Source organism: Pelodiscus sinensis, chromosome 23 (genome assembly GCF_052426305.1).
Source record: "Pelodiscus sinensis isolate ZL-2025 chromosome 23, ASM5242630v1, whole genome shotgun sequence".
NCBI lineage: Eukaryota > Metazoa > Chordata > Testudines > Trionychidae > Pelodiscus > Pelodiscus sinensis.
This window is the reverse complement of record NC_143074.1, coordinates 3976890-3995954: the sequence shown is the minus strand read 5'-3', so window position 1 is coordinate 3995954 and position 19065 is coordinate 3976890. Positions and strand designations below refer to the sequence as shown.

Sequence of the window (19065 nt, the reverse complement as noted above, 5' to 3'; positions counted from 1 at the left end):
TTCAGCATGGAGCTCCCCACTGGGAGCCCACCTCCCACCAGGGCCCTCAGGCCCTGACAGGGAAGCTCCAGCCACCCCACCCATGCCGGGGTGACAGGCTGAGCTGCGAGCCTGGTGCAGGATTCACAGCACAAAGCCGAACGGCTTTTCTTGTCAATTTCACGGCTGCCTCAGGTGCAAAGCAGTAGGGGGGCCCATAGCAGAAGCTGTGAAATTGACAAGAAAGGCTGACAGGCTCCATGCTGTGAAACTGAACCTAGCACCCAGCTACCCTGACTGTTACCCTGGGGAGGAGGGAAGGGAGGCTCCAGCTGTGAGCTTCGTGGCCAGTCATGCTCCATTTCATAGCAGGGAGCCTACCAGCCTTTCTTGGCATTTCTTAGCCCCCTGCTGCAGAGCACAGCTATGAAACGGATAGAAATGTCAGCCAATGGGCTGTCAGGGACGCGGTGTCTACACAGATACTGCGTTGTCCTAAGTACACTGCCAAAAGCCCATACCCTCTCCTGGAGGTGGAGTTCTGATGCCGGTGTGGTAGGGCACTGCCATCAGCAGGAGCAAGGCCGTAGTGCAGACACTGAGATCATGAGTTTGACATAAAAGATTCCTTACATCCACCTACCTCTGCAGTGCAGACCAGGGCTCAGCCTCCACCCAGTCACTAGCTTCACGAAGACAAGAGTCCTAACTCCGATGTGTTCTGCCCTCCACCGGGAACAGCCCATTTTGCGGACGTCATCAAGCAACCATTGTTCTAGCTGGCACAGATTTCCTGCCTATCGCTGACCTGGGGCCGCATGCGGACTGGTGACTAGGAGGTGAAATGCTCTACTAGGGACGTAAGAGCCCGTTTAATTGACTAACTGGGTAAAAACATTGTTTAACCGGTTATCCCTACCTGCAGCGGGTCAGGACTGTCCGTGGTGTCCACCTGCCTCTAGTAAACCTTAGCTGGTTAAACCGTCACACCCCAAAGCGCTGCATTGGGACTGATAATGGGGCTGCCTCCCTTTTCTCACCGGCAGAGGACTTGTGAAGTTACACTCAGTTTGTTCAAAGCTGGATAAGTACCAAGAGGGATTCCCAGATACCGGTCGGGGAGCAAGGACCAAGGTGATGGGGAGTAATTTACCAGCCAATATCCCTTCAGTTTGCCATCGGCAAGTTCTAACATGGGCTTGCCTCATTTCCTGAAAGTCCAACGTCCTCCCGCACAGGAAGCACATGTATTGATGGGTAATAATGAACATTTCCCCTTTGAAATTCGGAGAGCCTGGGAGATGCAGGCCATGTCACTTTACTGGTATAAGGACCCCGGTACGCTACAGCACCAGAGCTGTGCTTTGTGCCGGCCTAGTGAAAATACACCTGAGAGAAACTAGCTACATAGAAAACTGCGATTTCCCTGTTATAGTGGCCGCTGGGCTACGCCAGCACAGCTCTGCTGGCCAAGGATCACACCTCTCCACTACCCTGACCAGCACAGCTATAGCTACAGCAGCCTGTAATGCAGACCTGGCCTGGGTGAGAGACTTTGACACTGATGTAAGGTCCGGGATAAACAAATCTGGAGACTGAGGTGCTAACGTGCCTTGATCTGCACCTTGAGTAGCCACTGCCGAAGAACTGAAGTGGGGATGCAACGTCCATGGCCCATGAGGAGAAAGCCAATAAGGGGACGGATGCTAACTATTTGTATCCAGACTCTTAGCCCTGGAATCTGGACTGAGATCATCTTGTTTCAATGAACCCCCATCACAAAGCAGAACAACATTCAGCTGACACCTACTGGGGTTGGATGTATATTGGCAACCTCGAGGTTAAAAGTTCGATCCCTCAATTCCAGTGCACTGATCCAGCCAGTCACCCAGTGTATCTGACACCTTGAACTCTGTCCCAACTACACCGACTAAGAGGACAAGTACACACGGAGCTGGAGTAGGTCAATAATGATGTAGGCTTGTTGAGTCCACAGCATTTTTATTTATTGTTCTCCTGGAAGAGTTTTGGCAGGATTGTATTTGTTTGATAGAGAAGTTAAAAAATCTGAGACGGGTTCTACTCTCATTTACATAGGAAAAAGAGAAAAGCGGTCAGGATATCCCCAGAGTATTCCATGTCTGGGTTGGATATTCAGTCTCTTGGGAACATTACAGTCGGGCGTAACTTAGGGGAGCCCCAAGGCCTTCCTAACACCAGATAAGGAGAAAGAGGTGTACCAAGATCCACTGGAGTCAACGTTACACCAGGGAGAGGGCAAAATCAAATGTGGAAGAACATGTTCTAAAATCAGAGTCTCAACCTTTCAAATGGAAGTGAGGACCCCTTAGGAGTTCCAGTGTCTGTAGAAACAGCTGAATTCTGCTTGGTCGTTTTCTGTCTTTCATAGACCCCTTAGACATAGTACATGGACCCAACCACTGTTCTAACTAAAGCATTTTCCCATAAAGCATCACTTACACTTCCCAGGAGAAGCTACAGATTTCTCCTCCCATGCAAGGCCTTGTGCAGGGCAGTCAGGGAGCCAGAGGCAGACAGACTGACGCCTGGCAAAGGTTTCTGAAGATGCCCAGACACAGAGGAGACCGGAATGAAAGAGATCTTTCCTCTGCACCTCAGGACAGCAGACAAGGAAGCTGCTGACATCAGAACAGGAGCACACTTAGGGCACTTGAGACGAACGATTCATTGCACAGCTGAATGCAAGCGGGCTCCGTGCTTTAATGGGATCGATTAGGTGTGTGTTATTGGCATGCAGCTCCCTTAGAACAGCTGGGGAAGCTATTAAAAATGGCAAAGACAGAGTACCCTGAATGCGTCCACAGGCAAACAACGTGATTAATGAAGCCGTGGTCGGACCGGCACACAGCTTTCTGCCCAGATCCAGACAATTAAGAGGCCCTGAATTACCAACCAAGTTACGAGCAACGAAAGAAAACAAGGCCAAAAACGTATCACTGCGTCAGCGACAGCACATGGATAAGTATCCTCCGGCACAAAGAACTGAACAAGAGGGCAGGTTCAGAGAGCCCGCCAGCACGACCTTGCCATTCATCCTCCACACCCAGCATGCCCATCTGCAGCTCACACACATAAGCTCTCTGTCAGGCTGGGCTGCATGTCACATTCCTCCATAAGGGCTTCCGGGACCTACAGCTCAAACACACTATTAGCCACAGGCTAGGGACCAGCTAGCCGGGGACTAACCCCGTTAGCCGGAGCAGCCAGGTCCAGAGGCAGCCCACAGTGAGAATTCCCTCCTTTCCTTCCCCAGGTGGTGGGATTTGGGAGAGTCACAAGATTTCAAGCAATCCGCTGCCCCCTGGACCTTGCAGACAAGGCATCATCTTGTAGAGCAACTTCTGATAACTGGTGCTACCAGATTCAAGCCCAGCTTATCAAGCCAGTAACATCTATCATGGACTCGACCAAAAGCTGCGTCACCAAAGCTGAAGGACTTTAATATTGAAGCTCCACATTTACATTCAGGTTGGCAGGAAATTACCTTCTTCTTGTTAGAAATTCAAACATACAGAAGAGGGTTCTGATGGTGGCACAGCTTGACAAAACCCTGGTTGGGTTGATTTAATTGGGATTGGTCCTGCCTTGGACAGGGGGCTGGACTTGATGGTCTTGTAAGGTCTCTTCCAGCTCTATGATTCTACAGCATACAAACGTCAACCCGAGACAGTTAGCATGAGGGCACTGCAATGCAAACTTGAGTCTCGATCCATAGCAGACAACATAAGAACATAAGAACGGCCGTACTGGGTCAGACCAAAGGTCCATCTAGCCCAATAGCCTGTCTGCCGACAGTGGCCAGCACCAGGTGCCCCAGAGAGGGTGGACCGAAGACAATGATCAAACGATTTGTCTCCTGCCATCCCTCTCCAGCCTCTGACAAACAGAGGCCAGGGACACCAATTCTATCCCCTGGCAAATAGCCTTTTATGGACCTAACCTCCATGAAATTATCTAGCTTCTCTTTAAACTCTGTTATAGTCCTAGCCTTCACAGCCTCCTCTGGCAAGGAGTTCCACAGGTTGACAACACGCTGTGTGAAGAAGAACTTTCTTTTATTAGTTTTAAACCTGCTACCCATTAATTTCATTTGGTGTCCTCTAGTTCTTCTATTATGGGAACTAATAAATAACTTTTCTTTATCCGCACTCTCCACACCACTCGTGATTTTATATACCTCTATTATATCCCCCCTCCATCTCCTCTTCTCTAAACTGAAAAGTCCCAGTCGCTTTAACCTCTCCTCATATGGGACCCGTTCCAAATCCCTAATCATTTTAGTTGCCTTTTTCTGAACCTTCTCCAAGGCCAAAATATCTTTTTTGAGGTGAGGAGACCACATCTGTACACAGTATTCAAGATGTGGGCGTACCATAGTTTTATACAGGGGCAGTAAGATATTCCGTCTCTTATTTTCTATCCTTTCTTAATTCCTAGCATCCTATTTGCCTTTTTGACCGCCACTGCACACTGTGTGGAAGTTTTCAGAGAACTATCCACGATAACTCCAAGCTCTCTTTCCTGATTTGTCATAGCCAGATTAGCCCCCATCATAATGTACGTATAGTTGGGGTTATTTTTCCTGATATGCATTACTTTACACTTATCCACATTTAATTTCATTTGCCATTTTGTTGCCCAATCACTCAGTTTGGTGAGATCTTTTTGGAGTCCCTCACAGTCTGCTTCTGTCTTGACTATCCTAAACAGTTTGGTATCATCTGCAAACTTTACCACCTCACTGCTTACCCCTTTCTCCAGATCATTTATGAATAAGCTGAAAAGGATTGGTCCCAGGACTGACCCTTGGGGGACACCACTAGTTACCCCTCTCCATTCATTTACCATTTATTCCTACCCTTTGTTTCCTGTCTTTTAACCAGTTCTCAATCCAAGAAAGGACCTTCCCTCTTATCCCATTGCCATGTAATTTACACAAGAGCCTTTGGTGAGGAATCTTGTCAAAGGCTTTCTGAAAATCTAAGTATACTATATCTACTGGATCCCCCCGTCTGCATGTTTGTTAACCCCTTCAAAGAACTCTAATAGATTAGTAAGACAGGATTTCCCTTTATAGAAACCATGTTGACTTTTGTCCAACAAATTATGTTCTTCTACATATCTCACAATTTTATTCTTTACTATTGTTTCAACTAAATTGCCTGGTACTGAAGTTAGACTTACCGGTATGTAATTGCCAGGATTGCCTCTAGAGCCCTTTTTAAATATTGGTGTCACGTTGGCTACCTTCCGGTCATTAGGTACAGAAGCCGATTTAAAGGATAGGTTACAAACCACAGATAATAGCTCAACAATTTCCCATTGAGTTCTTTTAGAACCCTTGGATGAATGCCATCCGGTCCCGGAGATTTCTTAATATTAAGTTTTTCTATTTGTTCCAAAACCTCCTCTAATGACCCTTCAATCCGGGACAGTTCCTCAGATTCATCACCCACAAAGGACAGTGCAGATTTGGGAATCTCCCTAACGTCCTCAGTCGTGAAGACTGAAGCAAACAAATCATTTAGTTTCTCCGCAATGGCTATATCGTCTCTTGCTATGTTTTTTAATTTGGCGTATACATTTAAGTTGGGCCTCTATTATGGTGTCTTTAAAAAGTTTCCATGCAGCTTGCAGGTATTTGGCTCTAGTCACTGTGCCTTTTAATTTCTGTTTAACTAATCTCTTCATTTTTGCATAATTCCCCTTTTTGAAATTAAATGCTAGAGTGCTGGACTGCTGAGGTGTTCTTCCCACCACAGGAATGTTGAATGTTATTATATTATGGTCACGATTCCCAAGCAGTCCTGCAACGGTTATCTCCTGGACCTGATCCTGAGCTCCACTCAGGACTAAATCGAGAATTGCCTCTCCCCTTGTGGGTTCCTGTACCAGCTGCTCCAAGAAGCAGTCATTTAAGCTATTAAGAAATTTTATCTCTGCTTCTCTTCCTGAGGTGACATGTATCCAGTCAATATGGGGATAATTAAAATCCCCCATTATTATAGAGTTCTTTATTTTGGTAGCCTCTCTAATCTCCCTCAGCATTTCAATGTCAGTATCGCTGTCCTGGTCAGGTGGTTGGTAATATATCCCTACTGCTAATTTCTTATTATTAGAGCATGGAATTACTATCCATAGCGATTCTATTGAACACGTTGATTTATTTAATATTTTTATTTCATTTGATTCTACATTATCTTTTGCATACAGTGCCACTCTGCCACCCAGCCGGCCTTCTCTATCCTTTCGATACATTTTATATGCCGGTATGATTGTGTCCGACAGATTTTCCTCATTCCACCAGGTTTCAGTGATGCCTATTATGTCAATCTCCTCCTTTAATACGAGGTACTCTAGTTCACCCATCTTATTAGTCAGACTCCTAGCATTTGTGTAGAAGCACTTTAGAAATTTGCCACTGCTTATTTGTCTGCCCTTCCCTGATGCATTGGATTCCTTTATATGTGGTTGTTTGTCTGGTCTGGCCCATGGTTTGTCCTCTCCCCTCCTCTCTTTCTGACTACAGCTTAGAGAATCTCTATCAATGCATTCTCCTCTAAGAGAAGTCTCCATCCAATTTACGTGCATCTTCGCACCAATCAGCTTTCCCCCATCTCTTAGTTAAAAACTGCTTTATGGCCTTTTTAATGTTTAGTGCCAGCAGTCTGGTTCCACCTTGGTTTAGGTGGAGCCCATCCTTCCTGTATAGGCTCCCCCTCTCCCAAAAGTGTCCCCAGTTCCTAATAAATCTAAACCCCTCTTCCCTACACCATCGTCTCATCCACGCATTGAGACTCTGAAGCTCTGCCTGCCTACCTGGCCCAGCGCGTGGAACTGGAAGCATTTCTGAGAATGCCACCATAGAGGTCCTGGATTTCAGTCTCTTTCCTAGCAACCTAAATTTGGCCTCCAGGACATCTCTCCTACCCTTCCCTACGTCATTGGTACCTACATGTACCACGACCACCGGCTCCTCCCCAGCACTACACATAGTCTGTCTAGATGCCTCGAGAGATCCGCAACCTTTGCACCAGGCAGGCAAGTGACCATACGGTTCTCCCGGTCATCACAAACCCAACTATCTATGTTTCTAACAATCGAATCAGCCACTACTAACACCTGCCTCTTCCTAACAACTGGAATTCCCTCCCCCTCAGGGGTATCCTCAGCGCGAGAGGATTCCGCAACATTCTCTGGAAGGAGGGTCCCAACTACGGGACGGTTTCCCTCTGTTCCCATTGAATGCTCTGTTCCCTTGAGACTTTCATCCTCTTTAAGAGCACTGGGGCTCTCAGACTGGAGGTGGGACAGTACTACAGTGTCCCGGAAAGTCTCATCAACATAGCTCTCTACCTTCCTTAGCTCCGCCAGTTTAGCCACCCTGGCCTCCAAAACCCGAACTCGATCTCTGAGGGCCAGCAGCTCCTTACAACGGGTGCACACATACGCCACCCGCCCACAGGGCAGGTAATCATACATGTTACACACGACGCAATAAACAGGATAGCCCCCATTCTGCTGCTGGGCTTCTGTTTCCATTTTTTTATGAATAAGTTTAAGTATAAACTGGGCTTATTAAATGTCTGGAATATAGATTATTATAAAAGTTAGGTTTAAAGAAGGTCAGGAGTCCTGGCACCCTCTAACCTCCCTCTCCAAACTCCCTGTTAGCTGCTCCTGTTCACAAGCTCCCTGGTCGCTGACTCACAGGCTTATCAAGCCCTGGTAGCCCCTCCCCCTGACTGAGGCTCAGCCAATTAACAGAGGCTTCTAGATTTCAAACTTTTTAGAAGCTCCTTCAAACAAACAAACCAAACAGACAAATACAAGCTCAGCACACAGCAAATAACCCCCCCCCCACACCCCCACACACTACAGACAGCCACTTACCACAAGGGTCCCGTATTTACTCCTCTTTTACCTGGAGAACTCCCTCTCCCAACTCCCTGTTAGCTGCTCCTGTTTGCAAGCTGTACAGTACTTAAGACTCCTACTGGCACTTTTAGAATGGGTCTACATACAAAGTTGCATTTACCAAGTCATGGCCTTGCCTACACTACTACTTATATCGACAAAACTTATAGCGCACAGGGACGCAAGAAAACACTTCCCTCGATGATGTAAGTTTCACCAACATAAGTGGTAGTGTGCACAGCAGTATGTTGGGAGGCAACACAGCTATTGCCGCTCATTGGTACCGCTGTAAGGTCTCTCATGTAGACGTAGCTAACAAATGTGATTTTAGACGGATTCTATTACAGTTGTATCAGTCTGTGTGGACACTCTTATATCAATTTAAACTTGGCTTCTACTAGTTTAGCTTGCCACATGAGTTAAAAGAGATTCAAGCCATGTTTAAACCAACATAAGAGTGTCCAAACACAATACTGCACCAGTTTCACTTCAGTTTAAAAAATTATTTAGGGCTTGTCTACACAGAGTAGTTAACTTCGGGTTGTCTACACTTGAAAGGAAATGGGAATTCACTTAGGCTACGTCTACACTGGCATGAATTTCCAAAAATGCTTTTAATGGAAAAGTTTTCCGTTAAAAGCATTTTCAGAAAAGCGCGTCTAGATTGGCAGGATGCTTTTCCGCAAAAGCACTTTTTGCGGAAAAGCGTCCATGGCCAATCTAGACGCGGTTTTCCTCAAAAAAGCCCCGATCGCCTTTTTCACGATCGGGGCTTTTTTGCGGAAAACAGTACTATGCTGTCTACACTGGCCCTTTTGCGCAAAAGTCTTTCGGAAAAAGACTTTTGCCCGAACGGGAGCAGCATAGTTTTTCCGGAAAAGCACTGATGATTTTACATGAGATTGTCAGTGCTTTTCCGGAAATTCAAGCGGCCAGTGTAGACAGCTGGCAAGTTTTTCCGGAAAAGCAGATGATTTTCCGGAAAAACTTGCCAGTCTAGCCACAGCCCAAGGGTGTGACAACAGCTATTCTGGAATAACTCCAAGTGCAGACTCTCTTGTTCTAGAATAAGAGTGCCGGGACATGGAGATATTTAAGAACAGCCACTGCACTTTAAATTCACACCCTCCCTTAATTCGTGTTAATTTTCAAGTGTAGACAAGCCTTTAAGTAAAGTTAAACTGGTGCCAGTCTGTGTTTCGACAAATCCTTAGGAGTGTTTATAATTAGATCTCAATCTTTTCTTCACAGCTGTCTGGATTAGCTCCATGTTTTGTTATGTACAGTTATGTTATGTACAATTCATTTTCCATCAGGAGAAAACTATCCTTTCTGCTCTCATGGAACGTTCCACTCGAAAGATAATCATTTCAATCAGGGTGTTTTGACAGTTCTAGTCTCTGCAAAGTAAGAGTGCTTAAGAAGGCAGATGCACCCTACATGCTCACTGGCTAGCTATTTGTAATTGTCTATTCTTAAGTCAAGTGCAAACTCCCTAAGATTCTCTGTACAGGTGGATTGCATAGGAGAGCATAGAAGGGGATTGGTACCAGGCTATAATCATATTATTTAACAAACACCATGGTGTAGTGACACAGCATCTTTAGTCTGTTTTATGGAAAGGGAAACTGAGACACAGGGAGGGAAAGAGATTTGCCTGAGGTCATGCATTAACTCTTTGATCAACCCAGCTCTGCCTTCACAGGGGGACCGGTTGGCTTCAGTACCTAACTCACAGGTGTGGATTTTTCCTACCCAAGTGATGTACTTGAGTCAACTTAATTTTTTAGTGTAGACCCAACCTCGATGTTAGGAACAAAACCTAGGTCTCTTAACTTTGTGCCCTGATCTAACTACCATGCAACACGCTTTTTGTATTTCAGTAGATAAAATATGAGGAGGGTTTCACGATCAAGGTTTCTAGGCATTTCGAGAGTTGTGAAAATGAAAGTAAGTTTGCTGAGGGGGTGACGTTTTCATGCCAGTGAGGCAGAGCATGGTGTTCTTTACCCAGAAAATATGCACTCAACAGAAAGACTCCACCAGCATTTGAGTCTAAAACATACAATCAGCTTCCTTTTGGCCCATTTCTTCCTCCCACAAAGCCTTTCAGGTGCCTGATGAAACCGCAGGTGAACTGAGCAGAGAAGAAAAAACTCTCACGTGGGGTAAAAGATACAAAGACATGGGCACAACACACTGGCTGGTCTGATGCTTTAAAATGTCAATATTTTAAAACCTCAGCACAGATTGGTAGCAATGAAAACTACAGCTACCTTTTGGTTCCTAGCTGCTTTTCTGGTTCTGACAGTGACTCCCAAGTAGAGTCCATCTCTACATATTTTTTTTCTATCAAATATCACCCAATTCACAGAGAAAAAGGCTGTCAAGTTTGCCTGAGAGGGACTCTATTGTTTGAGGTCTCAGGAATCCTCATTTTTGTCCTACCCTGGGCTCACGTAACACAAGGATCTGGCGGCAGGAATAAAACAATGCTCTAAACATGAAAATGTGGAAGCTGCAGTCTTCTACCCCCTCATCGGCAGCATGATCTCCAAAGGGTAAGGACTGTGCCACCTGCAACAAGTGGAAAGGGGAGGTCTGATATTTTAAAAGATGCTGAGATATGATGGTGATGAAGGTCATATAGACACACAGGGAGAGAACCAAGAAACAGAAAAACGGGAACTAGTCAGGACTTTAAGCTACTCAGAACTGTATGCAGCCAAAAACCATAGAGGGGTGGGGAAGTCAGTAACTATTGTGAAGGCTGAACTGAGCAGATGTTTCATTGTCTATATAGAAACTAGATCTGATACAAACTGAAAAGCCTGTGCTCAAACTCAGATGCAAAGGCTTGAGCATATACAGACAATTAACACCCACTGGCTTGGCAGGTGTGTTCCCTTAAATTTTTTCCATCCATGGGTAGAATAAATTTTGTTATATGCTCCGAAGCATGTGCGGATGTGCACCTCCAATAGAAACACATGCTGCTGGCTAGGGATGCTCTGCCAATCACCCGGGGGGCACCTGATTTTCTCCTGGGCAGCGGCCCAAGCACTCAGCTTAGAGGGAAACACTGCTTGGCAGCATTGAGTATTTTGCTTCTCTCTTGACCAAACCCAAATGGGGAGAGAGTTCTGGAGGTTGGGATTTTAAAATGCCTGTGTGCCCAACTGCACGCCTAATGTTTGTGCAGTTGCTGTGATTGCAAAAGGCCATAAATGGCCAAGTGCACAAGCAGTCACAGTAACAGTGCACGTAAATTAGTCATGCAATTGCTTGCGAGGGTTCAGCACACAGCTTTCCACAGCAAACCATCAGGCTTGCAGGTTCAGGGACAAATTATTCTGATTTACGGTAAAATTAGAAAAAAGTGAGGCAAGAGCAGTGAGACAAATCTCTCCTTCCCTGATATTTTACCTCTTACAGGAAAATTGCCTCTTCTGCCCCAAGGGATCGGCTCTCTCCATACAAGATTCCACAAGGGTCTGTATTGCTGACCTGCTTAGTCAACACGTAGGAGAGGCCACCCTGGGGGACTGCAGAGCGGTTGTGCTTTCCTTGGGCGAGACACAGGTCAGTGCTGTGCTTTCATCAGACCTGGACGTACAGCATCCGGGATTCCCCAGTCACAAACCAAAATGGCAAGAGGAACGAGTGAGCTCATTGAAGTGCAATCAAGAGGAGCCCAAAGGCCATTGGGGAGAGGTACAGCAGGGGCAGTTTCTGCTCGCCCAGTGAGGTTCAATGCAAAGGAAAGTCAAGTCATCTCAATGGGGACTAGAAGGGCTGCCTATCTAAAAGTCTGCCCTGAGCAGCTACCGTAATGGAGGGCAGCTGGGACGCTCTAGCTAAGAGATCCTAGACATGAAGTGTCAGAGAGCCGATGGCAGAGGGTTCTCAGTGGAAAGCCGTCAGCTCTGGCAACCGTCCCGCGCCAAGCTGGTCTGACAAGAGCCAGAGTTCGTTAATGTTTGGTGCACAAAGCAAGGCCTACCTCAAGCATCTGCTCACAGGGGAAAGAATGAGATTGTTCGGAAGTGGGAGCTCCCAGTGCCCCAAATCCATGGTGCCCCAGAGTAGCAGATCTGTGATTTTTATTAAGTGATGGACCTGCACCGAGTCACTCATTTTATGAATGAATAAGCTGAATTAACAAATAAGAAAAGTAACAGCAGATACTAAAACCAGAGAGGTTCTAGGATATTCAATGATTTGCGACTGACTAAAACCCAGACATTGACAGTGGGAAGTTCCCAGAGTTTCTCATCAGTGTGTGGCCACTGTCGGCAGACAGGCTACTGGGCTAGATGGACCTTTGGTCTGACCCAGTCTGGCCATTCTTAGGTTTTTATGTTTTCCATCCTAATGGGCATGATGTTCCGTTGGGTTGAACTTACAAGGAGTCTGTTTCTAAAGCAACCCTCTGGATTTAATACAAGGGCTGGAGATACAACGCAGCTGGGGTTGAAAAGCAATTACGCATCTCACATGAATACGTATGCTGGGGGGAGGCAACCAATCAGCTGCATGTTTAGAAACCCAAACTGGGAGTGTGAGGTCTGATGCTAATAGCAGCTGCAAGATACAAACCATATGATCCCCCCTGCCTCTTTGGAGGAGAAAGAGATCAACGACCTAGCGGGACATTTATGAATTACACCTGTTGGCTCAGATCAGGACCACACACCAAAAAGAAAATCCAAGACCAGTGAGCGGCAGAGCAGCTCACGACCGTGCAGATACGTTACCAGGCTAGGTGTAGATTTAGGCATTGTCTTCCGTGCTCTGTGGACCTTGACTTCAGCATTAGCGGTGTTGGCTTTTTTAGCATCCACGTCTTTGCTCCCCTCCCCGAGCTTGGCTGGCATGGTGGCTTGCATCTGAGAAAAGGTGCTCACAGTTCTCCCTTTGCTTGCTCCTCCTGGGAGGGTTTTCGCAGCATGGCCAGTGAGAGAAGCAAAGGTGCCTGTAGTCCTTAGGGGCTGCTCCTGCACCATCTGCTTAGTTAAAATAAATCCATTGCTCCCTGTTACAGCAGTCTGCGTGAAGTCATTGGCTTTCAGGTGGTTCTGCTTCCCAGTCTCGCTGTCTCTCTCCGAAATGCCATTCTCTGCTATCCTATTTAATTTAGTGCTGGAGTCCTGCTGGCTCGCTTTTGTATTGTCCTGAGTGTTTTTAGTTGGGCTTGGGTGGCTACCAGCTTCGTTGCGCTCACAGGAGCCATTGGTTTCACCATCTGCAGCCATTTTTGGTTCCCCTACTTGCTTTTCGGTAGCACTTTCATCTGCAGCCATGGCATTAAACCCTGGAGACAGAGGGCGAGAGAAAGACAGGGGTTACAGATCACGGAGCCTCCAAAGCAAGACAGGCTAACTGCCATAGGAAATACGTCACAGCAAATCTGTCTTCCATCAAAAAACTGGACACCTTTTTTACCCAGCCGGTTATTTTGGGCTAGCTTCTCAGCTAGTGCAAGTCCCCGTGTAGCTCTTCTAAACTCACTAGAGCCATGACTTAAATATCTGTGGAGATATTTAAGAGTAGGTTAGATAAATGTCTATCAGGGATAGTCTAGACCATGGGTTCCCAAACTGCAGGGCGTACCCCCCCCCCCCCGAGGGGTGTGAAGAAATTCCAGGGAGGGCGCGAGGCGACCCAGCCTCCCCCCATCAAGTTTTGATGCCCCACTCAGTTCTTTTTTTTTTCCCCCCTAACAAGTTTTGCTGCTATTTGGGGGGGAAGGGTTTTTCAAAAATCAAAAAGGGGGGCAGGATGCCGAAAAGTTTGGGAACCACTGGTCTAGACAGTACTGAGTCCTGCCATGAGGGCAGGGGATTGAACTCGATGACTCTCGAGGTCCCTTCCAGTTCTAGTGTTCTACGATTCTATGACCACGTATAGCGGCAGTGGATCTGGCCCCTCACATCTAACTATAGGTTTTCAAGCTACAAATAATCTTTAATGTTCCCAGTAACTAGATTTATTTGATTTATTTCATCAGCCTTCCAAACCTAGTATGTAAAAAAAAAAACCACCCCACTAGCCCAGTGTTTCTCAACCAGTGGTACAAGTCCCCTTAGGGATACTCGAGAGAAGTCTGGGGGGGTACGTCAACACAACTGAAATTTGGAGAAAACTGAATTTTTGTTTTAAGTTTTACAGCATTTTATTATTTTTGTACTTTTTACACCCAAAAATGTCATCGCCCACCTTGCTACGATTAAATTGTTTAAACAAATCAGTTGCAAAGGTAGAAAAAAAATGGCGTGTCTGAAAACTGTAGGTACTGGGGGAACTTATAATTTTTTTTTAAATGGGGTACTTTATAAAGAAAGGTTGAGAAACACTGCTCTAGCCAACCCAGCATGCCTAGCTCATGCAAAGCTCTCCTTACAAAGCCAGAACTGCACCAGCAAAGTTTTGCCACAATGGCTACGCCAGCACTCTCCCAGCTGATACTAGCAAACAAGTACTTTTGGTAGCGCTCATACTGGTTCAGTGAGTGAAATGAGCTACACGGGCAAAATCACTTTTTGGCTGGTACATGTATAACTGTGTCTGGTACAGAAGCATCCCTCTTGGACTCTGCTACACCAGCAAAAGTTTCTAGTGCTGACCCGCTCAAAGAGCATTTGCCTTGCCTAAACATACGATCAGGACACAGGGCTTCCTATCACAGGCACAATGCAGAGTAAAAACAGGGCCAAACTATTCTCTTAACTCAGTTCTAGGCTAACCATGTTCATTGAATTCACATTCCAGAGAGACCTGTGCTAAAAGACAGAAAGAAAAGCTCGCTCGGAGCCAGGATAGGAACAGGTGTGTTAAAATTATTTTCTCTCTTGCAAATGTGCACGCACATCAGAGATGCAGCCCCAAGTGAAAAGGATCCATATATGAATTACACGTAAAGCGGAAAAGTTGCCACCCAGGAAACATAGCACTCCCTGGGCAACCAGAAGTGATAACAATTTGCTGGCCTGTTCTGCAGTGTATCGACCGAATCATTCTATCAGGGATTCCTTGTGTTGTTTTCTTGCCCAAGGCCAGACACACTGAGCAGCAGAAGGATAAAAGACCAGCTGAAGCTTTGGGCTATCTGTCTAATGGGGCTGCCAGAACAGGTGGGACTAATTTACAACCTGTTTGATTCAAAGCTCATATTGGTAATTTCAGACTGGAATTTTTAGAAGGGCTCAGAACCCACTGCAGAAGCCACATTTTCAGAACAACTCAGCACACCGGCTACGGAGTGGCTTTGAAAATCGGGCCTTTAAATCCATCCCACCATTCTCTTAGGGAATCCCACCCCTCTCTTCCGTTTGGGGAAGCGGGGGTAGTTCTGTAGCATGGGTAGATGCTGGATGGCACAGGGGGCATTCACATTCCTGGAGCACTGGCTCTTGAGCTCAGCTCTACCGGGCTTTGCTGAGCCCCAGTGCAAAGACAGCACTGGTTGCAAGAACCAATGTACCTCTGAGACTGCAACAGGTGCTGGTGAGCAACCTCTACTGCAACAAGGATGGCAGCAATAAAATGCTTCCTCCTGGTACGGGACCCAGCATCTATGGGACTAGGAAGCTGACTTGCCCCTAAATTATGACATCTTAGGTTTTGATATTCAACTCATCATTAACACGCTGTCTACCAATGGGTTTAATCTGGAGAGGCAGAGTGGTCTCTGGCTGTTCCACTTGCACTCACCCCATCTCTGCTCTAGCACTTGAAACCCTCCTAGAATTTCCACTTTCTTTAGTCACCAGCTGCGATTTAAAATGTTTCCCCATGAGCCAGTTGTTATTAGCCCCCACGCTGGTTATAACTGCACCTTATCACCTTCACCTTCCTGAGCTCTCGCTCATTTCACTCTGAACTCAAAGGATGCCGGCACTGAATATCTTGTGGGAAAGTATCTTCATGCACATGGCTTTCCCATGGGATCCAGCTCTGAGGCTTCGGCCTGGCTAGGACCCTGCATTAGGAATGCCCCTTTTTCCACACAGAGAAGGTCAGGCACGTTCGAGCTCCCTGAGTGAAGACCACCAGTCTAGACTATGGACGGCTGGAGTAACTTTTAAAAACAGCTCCCTAGTATTCCCTAGAGAGACTATGCAGGAGAGAAGAGGCAAAATGTGCCTCAGCTCCATCGATGTCCAAGCAGGCTTCAAAGCCAGAGTCACACCAACTCTTGCCACTTGGGACAGCGTCAGTTGACAGCTTAAGACACAAGCAAGATGCGTAGGTGTGAGCTTTCGCCAGCAGAGATCTGAAAGGAGGAAAGGCGCAGAATGGATTTTTCTGTTACTGTTCAGAACCACAGAGGGAAACCATCAGTAAGTGAAAGACCAGAAGACATCCAGTCGCCCTGGATACGCCCCATATTTTGCATTTTTAAAGAGACCGTCGTGTAGCCATTTCAATCTTCATTTGAGCAACACTAGCAGTGGGAGAAACCCAGAATTAGGGGTCCGGATTTGCAAAGCCCTAGGATCGGAGGGTTCTCAGCATTGTGCAGGAGGCGCTCAGCACCTGGCGAGATCAGGCTCGAAGGGCAGGATGGATTTACTCTACTGAGCATTCCCATTAAAGCAATCAGACAGTTGCTGCAACTGGCAGTTGTTGCACACTCTGCTCATTCAATTTAGCCAACCATAAAAGTGACCAAATGGAGACGGATTAGAGCATTGCACTAGGGGAAAGGACAACTGCATTACTCCATAAAGGCCCCAGAGACTTCAAACTTCACTCAAGTGTCTTTTTTCATAAAAAGAAAAAAAACCTGCCGCTTTTCACTTGGACTTAAATGTTGAAACTCCAATCTGATGGGCTGCCCAAACACCACTGCTCTTTACAAAGAGACAAACATTTCCAACCTGTCATTACTGGAAAGTTTGCAAAAGGACAAAGGAAAAGAGTCTGTAGACGCACAGCGGGATGGAACGTTAGACTAGACAGTGCACCTCCGGGCCTCTCTTCCCACTGCTCTGCACCTGTTGCAATCATTTAGGGCAAGGCAAAGTGAACGTGGGTTTGGTTTCATCGATTTGAAGGTTAAAAGGGACCATTGTGATTATCTAGTCAGACTTCCTGCTTAACTCAGGCCACAGAACCCTTCCTCCAATTCATGCAGCCACTCCGCACTGCTGTAGGTGAACATACAAGGCAAAATCTGCCCCCTTGAGCTTCCATCTACAACCCACCTACGTGCTGCTCAGTGGAATGTGTTAGAGGGTCTGACAATCTAGTTTCCTCGGGACACGTGTCAGTAGAAAAAACTGGGATTGCAACCGTCATCCCTGGGCGCCCTGGCTAGCAATGCCTGGAGAAAGGCCAAGGAATGAATCCGAACAGAGATTCAATTTCCCTCTCCTCCCAACTCAAGTTTGAGGCACATTGCGAAGGAGGCTTGTCCTGTAGCTGCCCATGAGGTACCTGCACTGGGGGAAAAGACTCTCTAGAACTCGCAACCTGCTGGTTTTCACCAGCACCGAATCAAAGCGAAGAGGAATAAATTACTAGTTAAAAAAAAAAAACAAGCTGGCTGCTCCCTGCCAGCATGTTTCTGTGCTGCCCAAATCCCCTAGGAGAGCCCCTGCAACAATGCCGGATGCTCATTCAGGAGCTGCAAAGGGTTATCTCAGGTCCCTGCCCAAGCCTCTAATTAGAAAGACCCCCCACTAAGCCCCAGTTTGTGACAAGCTCTAAACTACTGAATAAGACATAGTAACAGAATTAAGTCTCTTTTCACATTAGGAACATCTTGAGCGGGTGACAAAACCATCGGAATTGTTACTCCAGCTCAGACCAGCTAAACCAGGCCCAGCTGCCTGCTTGCGGCCCCAATTCGGCAAGTCAGCCAGCGCAGCAAAACACAGGCTTACATCACAGGCAAGTCAGTAAGACTTAGCCACAAACGTAACGAAATTAGGCACCCACCGCTTTGCTGAACAGAGAGGACTTAAGCGCATTAAGTACCCCACAGAACTGGGGTCTCGGACTGTGGCCAGTGCCAGATGCTTCAGAGAAAGGTATAAGAAACCTCATTGTGGATAATCACTAAGTAGCCCACACCTAGCAGAAGATCCTCCCCAACCCCAAGTACTATCTAAAGGGCTTATGCCAGCGTTCCCAAGCTTTTTGAGACTTGCTGTTTCCTGTGACCGCAGGCAACAACAAGCAACAGAGCAACCAAGGAATCAAAGGAATTTACGAACATAAGAACAGCCAGTCTGGGTCAGGCCAAAGGTCCATCCAGCCCAGTGTCCTGTCTTCCGATAGTGGCTAATGCTAGGTACCCCCCAGAGGGAACGAACAGAACAGGGAATCATCAAGTGATCTCTCTTGTCACCCATTCCCAGCTTCTGACAAACAGAGGCTAGGGACACCATCCCTGCCCATCTTGGCTAATAGCCTTTGATAGACCTGTTCTCCATGAATTTATCCAGTTCTTTTTTGAGCCCTGCTAAAGTCCTGGCCTTCAAAACATCCTCTGGCAAGGAGTTCCACAGATTGACTTTGCACTGCGTGAAGAAAAACTTCCTTTAGTTTGTTTTAAACCAGCTACCTATTAAGTTCATTAGGTGAATTAATACACATTAAGTATGTCAATTAGTGCTCTCTAACTGACACATGGATTTGTGTGTAGCGACACAGCAGAAATTGAACATCTAATCTCCAATGTGACATCAACAGTAGATCCATACCGAGACTTGATGGACACAAGTGCATTCAATCCAGCTTCACACAAATATGTGCTGGCGACTGGCACCATCAGTTTTCAAGGTGTGCGTGGAGAACGCAGGGTATTCATTCTTGATGGTGAACCAGAACTCCTGGAGAGCAAGTTGGGTGTGGAACTGATCGCAGGAAATTTCAGCTAGATGTTGATTTCAGATGCTGGAGATTCCATGGCATTTTGGGCTTGCGTTGAATGGGGTTTCACACCCAATCACACTTTGTCATGTCCAAGTCAGGGGAAAAAGGATGCTGTCTGTTCCTCCATCTGCCTGAGATGCTCAGCCATCACCTATGTGGGTGGCTGAATAATCTCATTGTCAGCCAGCAACTTGCAAAATTGTGGGAAGCAGTCCAAGTTTGTCTTCAATAGATTATTCTTCC

The 19065-nt window shown here is 46.5% G+C and overlaps 1 protein-coding gene across 13 annotated transcripts in view; it reads right to left on the bottom strand.

Moving 5' to 3' along the window:
* The window catches only part of EHMT1 (euchromatic histone lysine methyltransferase 1), a 178925-nt gene that overhangs the window by 62651 nt on the left and 97209 nt on the right, over positions 1 to 19065 (bottom strand). For all 13 annotated transcript variants that reach the window (XM_075905437.2, XM_089772893.1, XM_075905436.2 and 10 more), the window contains one exon: positions 12696 to 13252. In XM_075905437.2, coding sequence (XP_075761552.2) covers positions 12696 to 13252 — 557 coding nt within the window. The remainder of the gene's footprint in view (positions 1 to 12695; positions 13253 to 19065) is intronic.